The sequence below is a fragment of the Diachasmimorpha longicaudata genome, chromosome 9, assembly GCF_034640455.1.
Source record: "Diachasmimorpha longicaudata isolate KC_UGA_2023 chromosome 9, iyDiaLong2, whole genome shotgun sequence".
Classification (NCBI taxonomy): Eukaryota; Metazoa; Arthropoda; class Insecta; order Hymenoptera; family Braconidae; genus Diachasmimorpha; species Diachasmimorpha longicaudata.
Genome location: NC_087233.1, coordinates 2,888,493 through 2,911,379, shown reverse-complemented (window position 1 = coordinate 2,911,379; position 22,887 = coordinate 2,888,493). Strand labels below are relative to the sequence as shown.

General features: G+C 36.3%; 1 protein-coding gene and 1 long non-coding RNA gene across 2 annotated transcripts; one reads left to right on the top strand and one right to left on the bottom strand.

Moving 5' to 3' along the window:
• The first annotated feature begins 659 nt into the window (after window positions 1-659).
• Window positions 660-10,818, top strand: LOC135165902 (hairy/enhancer-of-split related with YRPW motif protein-like). The gene is made up of 3 exons (XM_064127695.1): window positions 660-1,913; window positions 3,535-3,749; window positions 9,504-10,818. Exons 1-3 carry the CDS (start codon window positions 1,378-1,380, stop codon window positions 9,887-9,889), a joined length of 1,137 nt encoding a protein of 378 aa, XP_063983765.1. The 5' UTR covers window positions 660-1,377; the 3' UTR covers window positions 9,890-10,818.
• A 7,551-nt stretch (window positions 10,819-18,369) lies between these two features.
• Window positions 18,370-19,971, bottom strand: LOC135166285 (uncharacterized). Its single transcript, XR_010299648.1, has 3 exons — window positions 19,674-19,971; window positions 19,439-19,567; window positions 18,370-18,509 (listed from the first exon to the last, which is right to left on the bottom strand). It is a non-coding gene; the product is annotated as an uncharacterized LOC135166285 (long non-coding RNA).
• Window positions 19,972-22,887: the final 2,916 nt, after the last annotated feature.

Genomic DNA, 22,887 nt, shown 5'->3' with positions numbered 1-22,887 from the left:
TTCGCATCATAAATTTTTGATATCGTGAAAATGTCGAAATTTGAGCCGAGTCGACGTCATTTGCGGGAAGTTTCACTTTATTGGTTCAATTTGAAGAAATCTGCTGCCGAGGCGCATCGATTGCTTCAGGAAGCTTATGGAGAAGGTTGTGTCGATGATTCAAGTGTTCGCGGATGGTTTCGACGCTTCAAAAGTGGTGATTTCGACGTGGAAGATAAGGAGCGTTCCGGGCGGCCGCAAATCTTTGAAGATCAAGAATTGGCGACTTTGCTTGATGAAGATTCGTGTCAAACGCAAGAAGACGATGGCCAATACTTTCCATAATTCATTTGTAACCATTTTTTCACAATAAAGGCTCAAAATTTGAAAAAAACGGGAAAGACTTATTCACACTCCTAATAATACCATCTCATGAATTTACGATTTCCTGAAATAATCGAAATTCCTTCGACATCGACAATCGTTCGTATCATCCAATTTTCAAACAATTTTCCCTCGAACCCAATTGTCCTATCTAGGAAAGCATAAGTACATAATTGAAGTAAGCTACTCAATACATTTGTCAATTTCATACGTAAAACTTTTTCCTCAGTGGTCAATATTTTCGAGGCGGGAAATTTAAATAGGGCCCGCGTGCATTCGGTTCCATATAAGTCAATGTCAGCCAATTATTTCAATGAAATCAAATAAAAATCTACTATTCCGAAGAAACCGATGAAAGAAAGTAATGGGGGGTAAAAAGTGGCCGCTTGTTGACCGAGTGCACGAGATTCATCCCCTCAACAATGATCGTTCGCTCGGCGACACGCGTTCCCACGAACTCGTGTGTCCACCCCTCCCCATTACTCCACTCTCCCCACTCAGCAATTTATACCCCCTCCAGCCACCGATGAAGAAAGAGTTTCACATATCGAAGGTACCCCGTACCCAATCCCCACTCCCAGAACTGGAACCCGGGGGCCACCACGTGGCGAGCGTACGGCATTTCTCCTTCCTATGGCCCTTCCACATACGGGATAGGTCGTGTGTCCTGCTCGTCCTCCCGCACACGACATACGTTCGCCGCCACGCGACCCGTCCGCACGCATCGGAAACTGTACTAGTCTTTGTTTCATTTTTCATTTTTTCATTAACTTGAGTTCCACAAAGTGTGTAAATAATTCCGACGGAGTTCACCAAAAAATTCGTTGTTATTAATTTTTTATTTTTCAATAAAAAATACAAATTTTCGGGAGAAAGTGACACGATTGTTCCAAATTCCTAGCGAACAATTTTCGAAAAAAAAAAACAATTTGATTTCGTGATGGTATAATAAATCGGTAATTGTTGTGTGAATTTAAGTGCGTTAAAGTGAACTGATAATTATTGCAAATCAATATGTGGCGTGTTGTGGTTGCGAGATCCGATGAAAACAGTACGTTACTGTCATCTGAGATAACGACACCAGTGGGTCCAGGACATTTATCGAGCATTCCCGGCCCACCGACGGGCCACCACTACTACCCTGGATACCCACCACCCCCTCATCATGCGCCTTATCAGCCGCAACATCCGGACGTGCGACATCATGAAATGCGAAGTGATTTGAGACCCGAGTTGAGGCATCAGGATATGCATAATCGTCAAGAGCTGAGACACCAGGAGATGCACAGAGCCGAGATGAGAAATGAGGGAGGGATGAGAACGGAGATGAGGCATGATATGGGTCAGCATCAGGATATGAATGGCATGAGACAGACTCATGAATTAACGGAGTTGAGGCCGAGTCACGAATTGCCAGAATTGAAAATTGATGGGCCTGAATTGAGGCCGAGGGATTCGCAGAATCAGGCACATCAGAGGAGTCTCAAGAGGACTATCGGAAGTGATTCTGATTGTGATGATGTTTTCTCGGAGGAGAGTGGGAAAGAACCGTAAGGGATTCTATTAAATTTATTATTTAGAGAGTTGGAGATCATTCTTTTGGGAAGTTAAATACCAGATTTATTTAGCATATACAGAAAAATATATGAGTTGAGAAAGTTATGTATTGAAAAACATAATTTGAGGAAATTATGTAATGAAAAATACATAATTTTTGCTCCTAATCCAGGAAAATTGATAAAATGCATTTCAATACGATAGAAAGATTTTTCTTGACAATCAGATTATGATCTCGTTACTGTAGAATGCCCTATTTATTTGTGGGAAGGGATTTAACATTTTTTTTGTTACTTTTGCTTTTTGAGAATATAATTTGAATCGGGAAAAGTCGGGTCTTGTTGACATCTCTCTGTATTTCAGTAGCAAAGTGGCAAAACGACATAAGTAACTTTTGAATATCGATTGCTTTTTGACGAATATCTCGCAATCTAGGAAAGATAGGAAAATTTTCATTATGACCTTTCTTGTGAAGCGAATCGAGTTCTACAAAAAATGTAATAACAAAAATTCCGCTATTTGTGTAAGATTTAGAGTTATTACCCAAAAACTAGGCTGAGAGATAAGTCAACTCTTTTGAGTGTAGAATAATAAGTTTGTGGTTTAAAAAATAAATTCTATCTCATTAGTTTGATCTTTCTTCGGAATTTTATAATCGACAAAAAAGAATTTGACCGAATAAAATGGTCGAAGCTCATCAATCAAACGACTTCTATCTGAGACAATATTTTTGTTTTGATGACAATGAGTTTTTGTCTGATGCACACACTCGATTCGATGTTTTGAATCTTATTTTTTCGTGCGCATTTGAAAATTCGTTGCAATTTTTCAATGGACTTTTCGAAAATTCTTACTTCATTATAGCACCACCAGAATGTCAATAAATTTTGGTATCAGGGTGATCAGGATCTGATTGAATTCCTCTGATTTGACATACCTAACATACAGCTTGAAATAACTCCGATATGAGACACAATCAAGTCCTGATCAGGCAGACATAATCTAACTCTGAGATTAGGTTCCCTAAAGCCAATTTGATGCCATTCGAATTTGATCCAATTGATTGTAATTTGAAGGGACCAATTGATCAAAAAAACGATAAATCACGATTCTAATGTACGTTATTTCCTCCTTTACAAATTATTTTTTATTAACAATATCGGTCCAAAAATTGTACAGCCACTTACAAAATATTCTTCATCTCATTTTATTAAAGAAACTTTTGAATTTTTCTGGTTACAAATGCACTAATTGTGTACTAGTTCATAACTAGTTGTACAAAAGTCAATAATTGGGGTAAAATTTCGTATTTTATGGGGCTTTCATTAGCCCCCTCCGACCCCCTGAATAAAGTAATTTTTTCATTATTTATTGTTATATTTTTATATTGTCTGAAACAGACCAGCCATTTACGTCAGATAATTAATTCACGAGAGAAACACCAAAAAGTCAGTCATGAATATTCAAAATCTTTCATGATCTTAACTCATTCCATACTATTCTTCAATCAACTGACCATTGTAATGGTCTCCAACAATTGAAGACCAACAATGAAGTCTAGACTGATATTTAATCCGCGTGAAACAATGACAGGATAATTTCAATTGATTTCAGATGCAATTCACCTGGTGGTGATTCGTGCCAACATGCATCACGAAAAAGGCGAAGGGGGATGATTGAAAAAAAAAGGAGAGACAGAATTAATGCGTCTTTGGGGGAGCTGAGGAGGCTGGTACCAGCAGCAGCGAGAGATCCACACTCTGGGAAACTTGAGAAGGCGGAAATTCTGCAGTTAACTGTTGAACATCTCCGCACCCTCAGGAACAAAGGTAGACATTTTTAAATTTATCTCGGGTTATGTAACGGATTTAAACCGTTAAACAGGATGTTCGGTGTATAGACCAAATTGCGGGGGTTTTTTTTTTCATTTTTAATTTTCAATGGCCACATATTCAAGAAAATATTTCCGGAAGTTTCACGCTTTTCACACTAGCGCTGGATATTTTGGGGGCCACCGGAAGACACCTGTTGACTACAGCGTTGAGCTACTGAGGGATCAGGGGGTAACCGTATTAATCCCGTAACCGTATTAACATCTGGTGTTTTTTCGGAAATTAAATCACGATTGGAAGATAACGTTCGGAGAGGTCAGTCCACTTTTGCGAGAATTATTACATTAATTGTTTATTCAGTAGCGAAGTGGTAAAACGAGATAAGTGACTTGGAACTATCGATTAGTTTTTTATGAATATCTCGAAATCTGGGGAAGATAGCAAAATTTATGTAATAAGCTTTTTCATTAAGTGAATTGAGTTCTACAAAAAAGGTTTCTACAAAAATTTCGCTATCTCTCTTAGATTTGGAGTTATTGATCAAAAACTAGGCGTAGAGATGTCAGCTTATCTCGTTTTACCACTTCGCTACTGAATTAGATTGCAGATTAGAATGTTCGTGCAGAAATTTTCGGTGTCAATTCTTAATTTGTTATCAAGTTATTCAGTCAATTCGATTAGAAGACGACAATTGAAAATGAGCTGGTGGAGAAAAGAAAAAAATAGTAATATCACAGAAAGTAATGTTTTACGTTATTTTTGTTTTTTTTTTTTTAAATTGTTTATAGCTCTCAGTTGTAAATGCAATTATTAATACCATCGCTTACTACAAAAATATTTGGTGTAAACTCTGATGTATCTCAGTATAACAGTTTGTGCTTCAGCACATTTGACAGTACTCCAGTTTTCGGTATTTGCCACAAAACAACTTTTTTTTTCCATTCTGCAATTTCAGAACACATTCTTCGTATTTATAGTCTGCTCCTCCCTTCGTAATTTTTCTCGGTCTCATTATAAATTGAGAGTGATAATCTAATTTGAAGAAGAATAAATGAAAATGATGATTAATCTAATTATAGTAGTAATTAACTCAGATTTATTTGTTGTAAGGACGATGGGGGGTCACAGCAGTGTATATATACATACACTAATAATGATAATAAACATCACAATAATAATATATTGCTTAATAATAATTGTGAGAATAATAATTCAATAGCGAAGTGATAAAACGAAATAAGTCACTTTTGACTATTGATTAGTTTTTAAAGAATATCTCGGAATCAAGGGAAGATATCAAAATTTTTCGATATAGAAACTACTGGTTATCAACTAATTTTTTTTATGACATTAAAAAGGGAAAAAATATAAAATCTGTTGCAGAAATAAAAAAAAAAATTTGAAAGCAAATATCGAATATTCAATTCAACATTTCAGCTCACCAGTGTATCAAGTATTTGTAATATATGTATAGGAAATACTAGTTATCCACTAATTTTGTTTATGAAAAAAAAATGAAAAAAGTATAAAATGTCTTGAAATTATTTTCGAAGAAAAATCGTGAAATGGAATATTTTATAACATAAAATATAAAATATTCAAGTCACAACATTTGAGCTGATGGACTCGGTTCTGTATTTTCTCTCTCATGTTCCGTTTTCAATATCCTCCCCATCATCACTTGGAAGTACTGTAAAAAGGGACTTAGTAGGGCAGGTGCTTGGCGCACAGCTACCTCGAGATCCTGTGGGAAGCGCGGAGGAAGTCAACAACTCTTCCGAGTGGTGTTCCCACGATTGACGTTGAGCCCCTACCACTGTGCCACTGCAGCATGGTGGGAATAGAGGGGTTGGGAGGGGGGCGGGGGGGGAGAGAGACTCCCCTGTTATACTCACAAACACCCCACTAAACCATCTGAAAAATGTACTAGGTGCCCATTGGGTGGCATAGGGCAGATGTAGAATACTGTGGGAAAGACTGATCTTGTAGTTTCCTCATTTGAGTAGTCGATATCATCATTTCCTTCGTTTGATAGATGGCAAAACTACCCCAACTAGAATAACCCAATCGGAGGGCTTCATAGTTATCTATAAATCAAGGCAATTTGCAGAATCATGGAATTTTTATTGTTATAAACAATTAGGAGAAAATTTATGGAAATTTGGAGAGGAAATGAGAGGGTAACAAGAAGTGTAGAATGTTATTTGATTTTATGAAAACCAGTTTTTGCGGTACTTGGGATTTTATTGCTATTTATTTCTACGACTTTTGGTGGGGATGAGCTTGTCAGTAGAGGCAACTCTCATTACCAAAATGATGACTCGATTGGTTAATATTACCGATACATTCAGTCATTTTCATTTTTGCAAATCCAGTTTATTAAGAGATATTTCAGAATATGAAACATGAACAGTTTATATTTGACTATTTATACTGTTTATTCGTAAAGAGAACGAATTCGATTTACTCAATTTTAACATATTAATAGAAACTAATAATGAAATTTACCGCATTTTTGAGATCATTACACAACACCAATTAAAAAAGAAAACAGAAAAGCGACAATAACAATCACTTTTTCCAGGATTTATATTATTATTACGAAAAAATATGAAAAAACAAAGAAACTGAATTCATTGCTTAGTTTTGGAGATATTTCCGAAAAACTAATTATAAACAAATCAGGATTTCAGAAAAACGGCTTGACCGATCGAGCTGAAACTGGTTCAAGTGTTCCCCTTAACGCTTACCTACTTGCTGACATAATTTCAAATTTTTAAAATTATTTCTACCCACCTGAATTTTTCTTAACTGAAAAAAGGCTCCTGGTCAGACAGAGCCACATGCGCAGACGTTTAAAAAAAATTCTATTTTCATATCTTAGAACATTTGACATCGGTTCTAAGAGTCAGGAATCATTCCCCTTCAAACACCACCTCAACTACATAGAACACATATGTAATCATCTCAAAAGTACCATGTACAAGTATCACATGACAGATCAAAAGCACTAAAAAATAATAAGACTGACGTATCAAAAGAATATAAATTTAAAATTATAACACACATACGAATGAGTAATTGTCTTACGGCCAACAGAAATGCAACAAACGATACCGTAAATAATTCAAATTAGAGTTGAGCATTGTAAACAATAAATAAAAAAAAATAATGTGCCCAGCGTGGGGGGAGGGGATATTTAGTATTATTCTGGTTCTGGGTTTAAAGGGATAAATTCTACCAATAATTTATCGGTATATAAATTATATTATTTATTGCTCGGTTACAATAACTTTGTTATCTAACTGATTACAAAGAGTTTACGACTTTTGTATGTATCGGAGTCCCATTCAGGTCTGATCCATGCGGACTTGACGGTCCCTTAAATAACACATTTATATTTTATATTTATATTCATTTATTTATTTATATTTATAGTTTATGTTCGCATATTTAATAATAATGCAATTACCCAAATCTGTGGCATAACAAGAAGGATGAGGCTATATTCCAACAATAATTAGTGGATTATGGATAGGGATTTTTTAAATAATATCAACCGATTTGGTTATAAACTGTATTTCTTTATTATCGCATGCAGAAGATATATATTTGTCCTGTGATGTCTCCAGAGGAACTGACTCTTAGTGACCAAAGCTTTCACACTCTGGACCCATTCAACAAAAGGCTCTTGTTCACTCATTTCTTTCATTTCCTTCTCTGTTTCTGTTTATTAAAACTATTCGAAACATTCAGCTAGTGTTTTGAGAAAAATTATAAAATACTGACATGGACTAACCAGAGCTATTGACAGACAATTAATTTTTGTCCACCCACACCATGCACTCTCAATAATAATATTTCCTGCTGTAGAATTTTTTTGTCCTATTTCAATCCGATGATTTATTTTCGAATTGTCAAACTGTTCACATGAAAAAAAGGATTTGCTACTCGTCAATTCATTGTCTGCCAGTCGAGGACAGGTAGCGTGGGAACCATTTAGCCCCCTCCCCCTTCCAAAATCCATTAGTGTGTCTGTGTATATTTATAGGGACGGTCCGCACAATACTCTACAAACACCCTACGAATAACAAATCTGCCAGTATTCTAGAATATTATACGATTCTCTTTTGTGTATGTGGATCTGCGTATGCGCATTGACTCTAGGGAATTGGGGAGATCAGTGTCGTGGTCTGGCAAACGCCAAATCTAATTTCATTACGAGAATTGGATTTGATATATTTTTTATATTACCCTAAATTTCTTTCCTGCGAGGGCACCCCTTTTCCTGATGCCAAATCGTGAATTTATCATTCCGAATTCGGGTCTCTGGAGAGACATGTGTGATCAGAGTAAACGCAAACGCTCGTTTTTTGACTGTGAGGCTGTGAGGGTTATAAAATTGTTTTTAGGTCTGTTGGAAAATTAGAACACAGGTCTTCTGTTTATCTTCAAAAATCACTCGATAATGTTTATGACGTGTTTGAAAGAGTCGCCAGAAAAGGACTAATTTATGATGTGTTGTGCTCCGAACTTGAGAGCATTAATTGTAATCCTTACCAGATGTGGTATTCAAAGGAAGTCCTCTGTCCTCAGGAGTCATAAATGTTCTCTTGTTTTTTTCCTTAGTAAAGGGAAAGGGTTAGGTTTTTCAAATAGTAAGAATTCAGTCTCTGGATAACGGTCATCTAGGTCAGTCGTGTCAATAATAAAGTGATAAAATTGAAGTAATTGATTGTGTTGCTACATTTATTTATCTACTTTACCCATACTCCAATAAGGTCTCTATTGGAAATGGGTTATAAGAAATAATAATTATTATGCTCAATAATAATTATTCGGAGGACACATCCGCTCGATACCGATTCCTTAGAGGAACTAACTAGATCTACAAAGGGAAACAACACCCTGGACTTTCTGGTCACATACTCTCAAAGAGTCCTTCATTCCACTTTGTCTACATACTTAAAATCAAACCTAAACATCATACCTTACACTTCTCAGAATTTGAACCCATAAAAATGTCTTTCAATTTAAATATAAAAACTCAGAAGAGAATAAGATTGACCATTGTTCTTTATTTATTCCATGAAAAACCCAACAGTCTCTAATAAAAAATAATGGAAATGGGTACAAAAATTTGGAAATGACGGATCTAGAGAAAGTCAGTATAGAAAATTCATCCGCAAATGAAGTCATTTGGAAAAACTCATGGCAAAGATATTAATTCAGGGCGGTTGAAACAGCATTTGTCGGGGTGTGGTCTGAGGAAATGGTTTTTGACCCCTTCTCCCTCTTCCTGCAGGAATGAACATAAATGAGGACCTTCATTTGTTAGATTGTAAAAGTTGCTGTAATCGACTGTAGCCCATTATCTCCATTATGGGAATATCGAGTGGCGAAACTGTTCAGTCTGTTCTGTATCTTAAAATCCAAAGGCTGCGTTGGTTAGTGCAGGTAGATTTAGGGATCGCCAAAAGCAGCTGAATAAAGCGATAAAATTCTAGAACGAGTCCTCTGACCTAATTATACTGTCTTAGAAATGCAAATACATCCTTAAGAGAACAGATAAAATGATCGTATTGAGCAGTTGTTTGTAGGAATTCATCCCTATCATCAATAAGCTTTTGCTTATCCAAATCGAGCTCGTGGATTTGGATCACTCGTCTTTGGTTTATGTTATAGACCCTCTATAAGCTATCGTTTACCTTCTGAACATTCATTAAATGAATTTCAACGCTAATGTTTCAGGTCCAGAGGGCTACGATAGCACAAAGTTAGCGATGGACTATCATGCAGTGGGCTGGGGTGAATGTGCCGCCGAAGTAGGCCGTTATCTGGTGACAATGGAGGGACTTGATGAACGAGATCCACTCAGATTGAGATTGCTGTCACACTTGCAGAGTTTTCACCGAGAACATCCACCGAGCAATGCTCCGGGTGCATCCCAGACTTCATCACTAACGTCAACGTCAACAGCCACAAGTTATGATCCATCAGGTATGCCAGCAAGTGGAGGGAGTGTGGGGCCCATTCTTGGCGGTGGTGCTCTGGGCTGGGGGCAGTATCCAGCGCAGTACCCTCAACAGCAACATGGCAAGCCTTACCGTCCTTGGGGTGCAGAACTAGCTTATTGAACGAGTAAATAAATAATTTTAATTCAACAAAAGGAAATTCAAGGAATTGAAGAAGACACTATGGGAATTCTGAAATGTAGATAATTTATTGGATAGAGTTATTTGCAGAGCGAATCGATTTACATGAAAATGAAAATTTATTCTTTTAAGAAGACAAATTTTCTACAAAGACGATAATGTTTTACAAGTCCGGCTGAGTACAAAGTGGAAGTCATTTGAAAATTTGTGAGTCTTTCAGTGATAGGCCGTAATGGATAAGTCTTACCCACGAAAATTCTTTGAATTATTCCTCCAAACATTGCTTCCTACGACACTGAGAGAAAAATATAATTTTGCCAAAGAAATGTTCCCCTGACAACAATTTAAATCGAATTTTTCAATGGAAATTTCGGGCATTTAATTGTGCAAAACAAAGATGATTGGCAAAATTATATTTTTCTAGCAGTACAAGCTGAGTCAATAATTAGTAGTACAATTTTTGTAAAATTCTGAATAGACTAAAATCAGATTTCCCGGGATAAAATCCCGACGAGTTGGGTTACGGCAGGAGAACAAAGAAATGAAAGTAAAGAAAAAACTCAGGAATAAACAAAAAAAATCTAATAGAGTGAGAAACAATATAGTCATAAATAAGAATCTTCAAGTGAAGGTGAAATAAAATTGAAAAAATTATTTATTTGGTGTAGTAGAAAGGGCAGTTGACTCTGTGTGTACAGTGTAAATTGAAAAAATTGTAAATAATATTGCGGAATCGATTGCTCCCTTCGAACCCTTTCTTTATCTACTCTTAATGTATATTTATATTTATTGAAGGATATGAGATAAGACTTGTAAGTTTCATTGAAGTGCCATTTGACATATCTAGATCCATGTGTGAAAGAATATTTTTGCAATACGAATTTTTAATAAAAATATTGCGTTCATGTATATTGAAAATCTATTGTCTTTCATTTAACTTTTCCCGAAAATCCTGTTTTTATGATTAAATTACACTGTCATTTGATATATCGAGATTCGTGTGTAAATAGTATATTTCGTCGCAGAGGCCGGAAAGTGTTCTGTATTTAGTCCCAGGACAGGGATTTTACGGTAGAACACCGGTTAACTCGCAGTTTTCGGGCCCAATCACATAAAATAATGTGTCATACAGTCATAATAGTATATTTCGATGTGAGTGCGACGAGATGGCAACGAGTGCTGCTAATTAGGTAAATTAAAACACTCCATCGCACGTATATCCGAAATATACTGCCTGTCAGTACCGTTATGTTCAGCTCGTGTCGAAAAGTGCCTTTTTGTTTACTTGTAAACGAAAAGTAAAAATTTGTAAACGAAAAATGACAGTTCGCCACCCCTTCAACGTAACATGACCAACAAAAACTATAGTTCGGATACCCGTGCGACGGGCAATTTTAACTCGTGTGATGGGCAGCCCTCGGTATCGCCTGGGGCCGCCAACTTCACACTCGTTACCACCCCGCCGCACTTGTATCGAAATATACTACTTCGACACGGGCTGAACCTAGCATGTTTCGTCACCAAAAACTCTATTTTTATTTATCCTCTAATTGTGTTTAATTATAATTTATTATCCTCCAGAAAAGGAAAATATTCTAAATTACCGTGAATTTTGGAGGGCGAAAGAAGAAAGAGGACGCGAATAAGTGCAATTTTAATCCGCTTTTTCGTGCGTCTAATCCGGCAATTCCAAAGAAAAGCACGATCTAGTAGTTTGGACAAAGCTGCTGGTCACCTGCAATAAATCTTGTTCCCCGAAACTCATCAGCTTTTCAGCAAATTCACTTTTTTCGTCAACCCTAAAATCGCGCGCGAAGACCAACAACCTCCGAACCCGTCATTTATGATGGGAAACTCCCCAACTTTACTAGCACCCATACGCTGAACACACTTTTAGACGGATCTGGCCAGGAATTTATCACTTGGAAAATGTTAAATTTCTGCTGTTCTTCAAATCACACCCTCTCTACTCCCACCATCAATAGATCACACCAATGAGTTTGAAGGTTCTTGGCCCACCAATCAGAGAAACGACAAATAATTGTTGTATAGTAAATTCCCTCCTCTTTCTTCGGACACTCTCACGAGGAAAACAAAAAGATCGACTCAGTTCGTTTTTGAAAGTGAAGTTGGAGTGAACTCTTCAGCTTTTGTATCCATTGTACGCAATGGCCGTGTTCAATCCAAAATAGCAACTAGAGATTTGAGCAACCCAGTGTCAGTGTAATGTGATTACTAGTTTCCCTAATCAATTAACTTTCCTCTCACGCAGTTCTTGTTAATCGAGTGACAAACCAACACCCGGAGAGACTTCAGAGGAAAAAATCACATCTCGGGTGATAGTAATTTGGTAGCTCGAGTGTATCAACCCTGAGTTGATACATAGCAGCAGTGAGAAAATAGTATGTTTCACGCCTAGCCCGGAAAATTCTCATTCCGACCAGGATTTTAATTCGAAAAGAATTACAATTAGAGAGATCAAATTTCCACTTCAACCCCGCCGGGAATCGAACCCGTGTCTCTCAGTATCGCACCGGGCACTCTTACCCAGGTGAGGATGTCCAAGCTTGGACAATAAGCTCAAGCTTGGCCCAACCTCGGTTACCACGCCTCGGGACTCCTAGTTTTGACCAGGGTTGAACCTGTGGTAATTCTTAGGTAAAACAAGTTTGTCGATTCCCTGTGAATTAAAGCTTGGCTACCAAGGCAATTCCTATCTTGATCCAAGCTTGAGTCTCCGAGCTTGAATTGATAAGTTTGAACCAAGCTCGGGCCAATATATTGTCACGATGACATACGTGGATTTTTCAAACCATCATGCAGATTCGTTAGATATTTATTTTTATCTATTTGTTTGTTTATTTTATTTTCCGATGTACACCTTTTTCGGTCTTTATATCCCCCCCCCCGCCCTTTGCAAAAAGTACTGCCATGAAGTTTATACAGAAAAAAAACAGGAAAAGAAATATACGGTTTTCTCAACCAAAAAAAACAATACTCTATAATTAATTAATTACAGTTACAGTCGCTAGCGGATGAACGGTCGTAACGATCCAAGTTTTTGTCACACGCGGTAGACATGAAACATCTATTCTACGTGTGAGATTGGGAATTCTGTCAAATTCATCATTCGTCATAAATCAATCGAGGGAAGTGAAAATTATCAATAACTAATAGATAAAAAATTTAACATTTACGTAAGTCATTAAATTAACAAAGAAATTCCACGATATTTTTTTCAATTTTGGTGTTGAGAAAAGGAAAAATTTGGTATTTCGAACAATATTTGAAAAATATTGTTTAAAATGTTTAATAAAATTTCAATAATAAAAATTATACGATTTTCCCTCAATCTTAAAAATGTTATCACTTATCATATTTAGACGGTCCTGTCCGGAGGTGCAATCAGCCTCTCGGCCATTTTACACCCTGCCCTCAGGCAGCCGTCTAGTCGCTGGTATCGAGTATCTGTGCCCTACGAGCTAACTCATAGAGCCCCTTGATCCCGTCCCTGTCGACACGTATATCTATGCAAGTAGACCCGAAGACATTCCATCTGGCTTCATCGAGTCCGCTGCATCTTGTGCATAGGTGAAGAGGATCCTCCTCTGTCAACCCGCATCTTTTGCATAGGGGGTCAGTCCCCTTGCCTATCCTTGATAAGTACAGAGCCAGGGGCCGGTGTCCAGTGATAAGCCCCACTATCTTAAAAATGTTAGTTTTTAGAAATTTGTCATTTTTGACAGATGTTTTCAATTTTCGAAATGTTGTAATCTTAGGTCATTTTATTTAATTAAATAAAAAGTGTATTCAGAGGGAACCGTCGGCTGACAACAACAAAGTCTCTATCTTTCTACGCCGTGAATGTCGGGTGGGGGAATGGGGATGGCGCCCCCTGAACTTTCGGCGTCGCGTCCTATTTTTTTAACACAAGGCGCCAGTAGATACCCATCTAAAAATTGTGTAAACCTCATAGGAAAAGTATTTATCTACTCGTGGGATTATATCATTGCGGTTCAGCTAATGCTCTAAATCTCACACATGACAGTAACTTTTTTTGTATTTGAAATATAATAAAATAGGCTCAATTAGCCGAAAAAGAGGGCAGAAACACCCGAACAAACATTTTTTTCTGCCAAACACCTATTGGCTTCGCAGAAGTATTTATTATTTCAATATTAAATTGTTGCAGTTAAGTCACTACCAGACGATCCTCATTGGGTTTGAATTATGTTAATTACATTCTTCTAGAACATAATCATGATTGTTATTATTTTGAGTGAACTCCTTCAATAATCATGAGCATTAAATAATTCATTAAAATTCTTCCCTCCAGAAAATCAGAAATTTTGAAAAATAAAAAATCATTAATGGATTTAACTTAAAGTTCTCTGTAACATAGTCAGACCCGAGAGCAATAAGATTGTCATCATTGAAATCTAATTACGCTCATCTGGCAATAACTTAATTTCAAAAATATAATTTTGGAAAAATAAATACTTCCCTCTCAAGTAAATGAATATTTGGCAAAAATATTTTTTCTTTTCCGTGAATAGTCGTAAAAAATTATATAAAATACCATAAAAAAGAATAATACGGTACCGCAATATTCTTTTTTATAATATCAATTTTTCATTACAATATAACGTTCAGGTAAGTTGGACATTTATTATTTTTTAGTTTGTTCCTACCTAAAAGATCCTTTTATATGGTAATAATCCGCCTCACCTTTTTCTTGCTTTATGGAACCCTTTTCACTTTCTATTCATGAGACTAAAAGTCCACTTTTTCAGCTCCTCTTTGCCAATTTCATCAGTTTTGTATGGAAGAATCGGTTTACAAAAATTGGAAAGAATTATTCTCGCACATGGGAGAAAGAAAACCGGTTCTAATTATCCAAGTTTACTGTTCTACCCCTCGAGAACCAATTTGCAATAGATTTACGGCTGCACGTGACCATTGTTCCTTTTTATTTAAAATAAAAATGTTTGCTAGAAGGCGATCGATACTCCGGGTACCTTCGGGCTCTATTGGGTGGAGATGTCCAAACTTCAGAGCTATTCAAGTCATTGAGGATAGTCGATGATTCATACAAAACAAAATGCTTTCCATCATTCACTTATCCCTTTGTCTACTTCCTATTATTTCTACGAGATTTTTGGAATTAAAAAATTCTCCCTTTTTGGATTATACAATAAACGTATTGGTAGCTGTGCCTAATGGCTGATTTTTCAATTTCCCCATCTATTGGGGCATTAGTTTAATTACTATAAAAATTTGTTGGAAAATTAAAACACAACTCTTCTGTTTTTCATCAAAAATCACTCGACAAGGTTTATGGTGTGTTTGAAAGTCTCCAGAAAAAGACTAATTTATGATCTGTTGTGCTCCGAACTTGAGAGCGTTGTGATCCTTACCACATATGGTATTCAAAGGAAACTCTGTCCTTTGGAGTCATAAACGGTCTCTTGTTTTGTCCCTTAGTAAAGGTTTTTCATATAGTAAGAAGTTAGTCTCTGGATACCACTCCTCTAGGTCAGTAGTGCCTTCCTCGTGCCAGCAACAAAGAGTTCTAGTAAAAGTAATTGATTGTATTGCTACATTTATTTATATATTAGGTGTGTGAATAAGTCTTTCCCGTTTTTTGTAAGAGATGCCGCCACCAATACTGTGCGAGTATTCAATGGTTACATATGTCATAATCAAAGCTTATTCATCTGTCAACAATTCCACACTAACACATTAGTTGAAATTTTTTCGCATCATAAATTTTTGATATCGTGAAAATGTCGAAATTTGAGCCGAGTCGACGTCATTTGCGGGAAGTTTCACTTTATTGGTTCAATTTGAAGAAATCTGCTGCCGAGGCGCATCGATTGCTTCAGGAAGCTTATGGAGAAGGTTGTGTCGATGATTCAAGTGTTCGCGGATGGTTTCGACGCTTCAAAAGTGGTGATTTCGACGTGGAAGACAAGGAGCGTTCCGGGCGGCCGCAAATCTTTGACGATCAAGAATTGGCGACTTTGCTTGATGAAGATTCGTGTCAAACGCAAGAAGACGATGGCCAATACTTTCAATAATTCATTTGTAACCATTTTTTCACAATAAAGGCTCAAAATTTGAAAAAAACGGGAAAGACTTATTCACACTCCTAATACTTTTACCGATATCCCAATAAAATTAATCAGTTATTTTCGAAATTCGAGTGGACGATGAAATGAAGATTAGATCAAGTTTCGTTGAGAATTGACCAAAGTGGATCGAGCCTAGATTCTCAACGTTGAACCAAGCTTGGATGAAGCTCAATACTCACCAAGTGCCCAGCCTGGAGTTGGAAGCCTCGACCGAGGTTTGACCGACCATCCTCGATCAACCCTTCCAATCACCCGGTAATTCTTCAATAATTAATTATTCGGTACGTTGAGGCGTGCAACTTTAAAGCCTAAAAATTATATGGGCCGAATGGAATATTTACGTCCGAGTTTGAATCAGTCCTGAATTCGACAATGAAATCAAGCTTCATTCTATCCTGGACCCTGCACGCTGGAAGAACGAGACTGTTTCAAGGCTGGATTGAGATTCGAAGAAGCATGTACGACTCAAGTTCGATGAATATAGGAGTCAGCGATGGAATCAAGATTCGTTTCACACTGGGTGTCTCAGGCTTGATCTCCACTCCTGGATCCACCAGTGTCCATCGTCAGGATGACCATTTATCACGTGGCTGTGGATGTTTCGATCAAAGAGAAACAAACAAAATTACTAAAACTACATTGAGAAAAAAAATTATTTTTATCAAATGTTTATTTACTTTGGAGAAGTATTGATTTTTTAAAAATGGTATTTCTCCGGTCTAATCGCTCTTAAGGGGGACCGACTCACGTTTAAATTATGATAGTCACATTACTCTGGAGGATGAGTATTTATTGCGTGGCCTTGAATGAACTCCATTAATAATCATTCGGTTTTTCGAAATTTGTAATTTACTCGAGGGAAGAGTTTCAATGAATTATTTAATGCTCATGGTCATGGCAGGAGTTTATTCAAGATTCTAATTAACATGATGACGTTCCATTTTAGAAATAAGAAATGGAAAAAATAAATCTTTCCCTAAATTAAATTGATATTTACCAATATTGGAGTTTACACTTCGAATGTTTGTCAAAAATTAACTTTCACGTGGAATGAATAGGTCTTTGTACGATTAGTATTTCTTTTATTCTCGTGTTTCCACTTGAGAGTAGAAAACATTTTTATGAGAGAAAATTCTAGGAAGTTTGGGGGTACTGTGTATGCTCTGTTTTGTTGAATGTATAGAGAGGTGCATGAGTGGGACAATTGTTGATGAGAGCCACCAGGTCCAGGGTGTTGTATCCCTTTAGTCTATTAGTTATTTCCTTTAAGGAAACGAAGCAGAGCAGTTGTGCCTTTCTAGCGTATAAAATAAAAGAATTAAAACGAGATTCACACGTCTGATCATTTAACCATTATCCCATTTCCAATAACCAAAAATAATTTTTCCTCAATGTACAGTTAACTATGCGAGGACCATTGCAGTATCGAATACCATCAACTCTCGAATGGCTCCTCGAACGGAAATTCAGGTTTGGCCCGCTGAGGTGCTGATCAGGATATAATAGTAATCCTTCATCCAGTACCATAGTGCCTCCATCTTGAATCTTCCACTAAGTTAATTCAAGAAGATTTGAATATTTCTCTGCCTGACAGAATTATAACTCACAGAATAAATATAAAATTTTGTGGAATAATTACTAAACTAAGCAACAATTTTTTCGAAGATCGATTTATTAATAATGATAGTGCATTATATTACAATAGAAATCTCCTTAAAGGTATGGAATGTTCATATTTACAATATTATTTCTCCAGGATTAAATATCATTTTTTCATCATACCTATTCCCCAAATTATCGAGTGCTTGACAACGGAAAAGGCAAATGAATTGAGCAATAATTCCCAATTGCAATAAAAACCACTGCATGACATCAGAGCTTTTCATTCGTTAGACAATAGGCCAATAATTACTATTGATTAAACCCACTCTAATTTACAATTTTTACCTATTGACTGAGCATCTTGAGATACAGAATACTTATACTTATATTACAAATAAATAAATATTTTTATAAATTCAAAAAGTGACGGTGTTTCGGGACTCCACTGAGTCATAAATAAATGCGTTTATTTATAATAATCAGCTATCACTTAATCAATCACTGATGATCGCTCCCAATGGATTGAATCATCAATTAGAGTTTTTGGATTTGAAGAAACGTTAAATTATCATTTCATTTTCAATGTTCTCGTTTCTACGATTCTCGTATTCGGTACAGTAACTGCATATCGAAGTACATTCTGACAATCCTTCTGTCACATAAGTCACGTAAGTATCGATGCTCTTGGCGTCCAGTGAATGCAGGGACCACGACATGTACTCACAATCAGGTTCTAAATATGTTGCAGACCATCCAGGCACAACTGCCGGAGATACTTCGTACATTATCTCATTGTAGTGCGATTTTTTTTGCTCCAGCTGGGATTTCCTCACTGCTCTGCTTCGAGTTGACAGTTTTTTTATTGCCTGGAATAAAAAAAATATTAAACATAATAATTCGCATAATAAAGAATAACAAAAAAATAATAAAGAATAAAGAAGAATAAAGATGAACAATTTTTTTATGTGAAACATTTTTAACAGACGTGTCGAATCGTAAGCGTCTCCTACTTAATTAAAATTGGGATTAAATTCTCTAGACAACAAACAAATAAATAAAGCTTTGCGTGATTTTTAATGTTTATGAGGGGGTCAACAATTGTAGAATATAGGACAAGTATTTGCTTATTCCCTGCAAATAAATTTTATACGGGCCACACGGTTCCATAATGCAATGAAGAAAGTGTTGAGTCAAGCTGAGGTTCACTTGACTCTCGTTAATTTTTCGGGTGATTCAAGTCGTGGGGATTGGACTGAACCAGTTCAAAATGCCGACTTCTGATTCTAGACGATTTTTTGGGTTGATTCAACTCGATTGTTTGATTTGATTCAAATGAAAATTGCTATGAAACAAGGAAAATTTGGTTTGAGTCATGTTGATTTACGGTTAGCTTCAAGTCAAGTCTTCAGTTTGACTAAAATAGATGTGACTCGAACCAAAAAAATAGAGTGAATTGCTTAAAAAAATCGATTTGATTTCAAATGATTTTCTGTTTGATTCACATTTATTGACTTATCATCTGGAGGAAAACTCATTTCTTTCGAACGGAAAAATCGCAGTTAATTATACCGAAAAATCTACTCAATTTGAGTCAATCTTGAATTTGATTCAAATCAGGTATTAGACTTCACTGGAATCCATTTCGCTCAGACTGCAAAATCGATTTGATTCAATTCAAAGATCGACTTGAATCACGTTGAAAAATCAAACTGAAATAAGTCTAAAATCGATTGAATGAAATTATTGTTACTCGAGTTGGGAAAATGGATTTAATTGAACTAATTTAACTACTTACATCTCTCAGACTTAAACTTGATTCATGCAAACGATATAAACACGAACTGTCTCGCTTCCTGACCTGATCCAGCTCGACTTGATTCAAACTTATTGTGTGACCCAATTTAAAACGATTTTTCAACTAAAACTAATCAAAAGTTAAATTCTACCAAACCAATTACCCACAAAATATTACTTCATCAACAGAAATGAGGGAGATACAAAAGAAAAGCAATGAATTATCACACCCTCACCTTCAAAATTCGCTTCCCCGATTCAGTGAGCGCTTTCTTGAACATTCTCCTAGTTTATCGATCCTCGGAATCCTAACGTGATACTCCTGCCCTTTGCACTCAAGTTCACCTCTATTTTCAAAAAATATATCTCCTTTGACAAGTTAATATTCGACTTGTACTCTAGACTGTTTCCCCGATTAAATCGAACAAGTGGTACTGAATTGACGACTGACGGGGCTGATGAGACGAGTCGACTTTCAGTCAGGGGTTAGTTGCGTACAAATTCGACGTACACCCGACTATGGCTCGCGTCGTAGTGCTGGTTGATGGTGGAAGACTACTCGTATTTATGAACTTGTTGAGGGTGGGATGGAGGGGTAGAATTTCCCCTCGCTTATCAGAATAGCGAGCCTTCCCCCCACCATTTCACGTGTGCATATACGTTATTTAACGTCCCGCTTTCCCCTGATCGTCGCGACTTGTCATTGGGGTGGGGTGGGGTGGGGGCTACAAGGGGGTCAGTGGGGAGAGAAGTTGACGTTCACGAGAGTAGGTGCCCTGGATATATGCCCTTTACTGAATCACACGACAAACTAAGTGAATGCAATCTCTTTTGAAATCGCATTATATTTTTTGTCATTAAATAACGATTTGATGGATTCGATTGATGTGAAGGTGATTGTTTATGGAATTTCTAATATTACAGACTAGCTGACTTGACGTACGCTGTCCTGTGCAGATTTTTATGATTTGGTTTTCTAATTGTTTGACGATTTTGGAAAAAGTCTCTCGAAATGTATGAGCAGAATAGAAAAGGTATTTTTGACGGATTTTATGGCGGTTTATTTACAAATTTAACTCGCAATTACAACAAAATTGAATCAATTAGTTGAGTTGATTGCGAATTGATTTATTGAATTGATAATTTTGGTACAAATATTTCAGCTACTGACCCAAAAATAATTTCTATTTGTTGGAAAATTAGAACAGAGGACTTCTGTTTATCTTCAAAAATCACTCGACAAGGTTTTGATGTGTTTGAAAGAGTCTCCAGAAAAGGACTAATTTAGGATCTGTTGTAATCCTTACCTCATGTGGTATTCAAAGGAAACTCTGTCCTCTGGAGTCATAAACGTTCTCTTGTTTTGTCCCTTAGTAAAGGTTTTTCATATAGTAAGAAGTTAGTCCCTGGACACCGGTCCTCTAGGTCAGTTGTGCCTTCCTCGTGCCAGTAATAAAGAGTTCTGTTTAAAGAAATTGATTGTGTTGCTACGATTAGTTTTATACTTTTACCCATTTCCCAATACTATTTAATAAAATTTTCATGGAACACGGGCTCTTATGGTGCCGACCATTTGTGGAATAAGGAAATTCTGGACAAAGGATCAGAGTTGGACACGCACCCACACATCGACATTTTTTTAAAACATCGCTCTTGATTTCATATGGCAGTGGCATATGTGCAAGTACAATAAAATGCTCCCGAGTTGTTCTGGAGTAACCTGTAACCAGCATCAAATCAATATTTGACCTATATTGGACCAATTTCGGACCGACACTGGGCCAATGCTGGATCGACATTGCACCGACATTGAATCAACATTGGATCAATGTTGCGTCAACTTTGGGCCGTTGTGGCGCCAACTTTGAGCCAACATTGAGCCGACATTAATCAAATTATACGGCAAGAAATTTTCAAAAAATGATTAGCATATTTTTTCTCTCTTTTGAAATCGATCAATAGACCGTCGGGACGAATTATCCGGCCTTGAATAAATTAAATTGAACAATCGTTTTTTGAGGTTTCCATGAAAATCATATTGTTTACCTGCATACATTCATATATACATGCATATATACATGCATATATACATATATACATATCAATGAACACTGTTTGAAAACATCGTATTCAGTCTCAGGCGATCAAACTGAGTTTTTACAAAACTAAAAATTTCACAAAACTAAAAATTAGAAACTCAATTTTTAAGGAACACAAAGTTTCAATTCAGTAACAAAAAACGACAACAGAAATTTGTCTATGTTTTAACATTATTCAAAGAAAAATCAATAAAAAAAAATTATAATTTTATTTTATGATTATATGAACAAAAGTATTGATTAAAAATTACAAAAAAAAATTATGGAGCCTGAAATGGGGAATTATTTTATTTCATTTTTACTGCGATTTCTTTTCCATTTATAATTTTTTTCCAGCCACCATGGAATGACTCTAACTAGTTATTGGACTTCCAAATCTGTATCAAGAGAATCATTTCTTTTCTGTTCAATTTCGTTTCTGTTTGTTTCGGCGTCATTACTTTTTATTTATTGCAATTTTTATTCGATGCGTTTTTTTTTCTAATTTTGAATTATTGATAAGTATGATTTTTATTACTGAAAAGTATAATTGACTATTCATTGGAAGTACGGGGGGTTCAATCATATTGGGGTGATGGTTTTGAAACGTAGAAAGCGTAACCAATCGCATTGGGTGTCCCAGTGGGACTAGTGACATCGAGCCCGAGTGCGAAATAACGAAAATTAAATTGGATGAAATTGGATTAACTTTTGGAGAGATTGATTGGCTGGTCCTACTGTACATTTACCAGGATATAAATTGATGGGTATTTTTTTTACATGAATACTCATGTGTCCTGGTGTCTTTGTGGCTAGAATGATTTACATTTGTGTATCGTCAAGTGTATCGTCTGGTTATTTCGATGAGATATTATGCATTGATGAGGTTTTCACAGATCATTGGACATGGATTGAGTACCGTGAGTCTAATTGGAATTTCTGATTGAAATACTATGTACATGTGCGTTTGCCAAATTATCGCATCTGCCTGGAGACTTATAGTAACTTATTGTTTTTTTTTTCCCCATTAAAAAAAGTAATGTAACGAATTTTGCCTTCTGATCTCTTTCACTTAGCTTAGATGAAGCCTTAAATTTATATCTGTAGGATCAATGTCAAATAAAAGGAATATGATTAGTTTATTTTACGAAGGTAACAGGTATATTAAGGGGTTATTCTCATGTGAGCACTTCAAAAAATCGATTTTTTTTTTTGATATTTTGACAGTAAAACCTATTGAAAACATACTGTGAAAAATTCAGACCGAAATTCATAGTATTTGATAAGTTACAGCTCATAGTCGCTGACGCGTCGTAAGCGATTGTCTACCAGGCTTTCAACTTTAAACGCGTTTTTCTCGAATCATCATTTT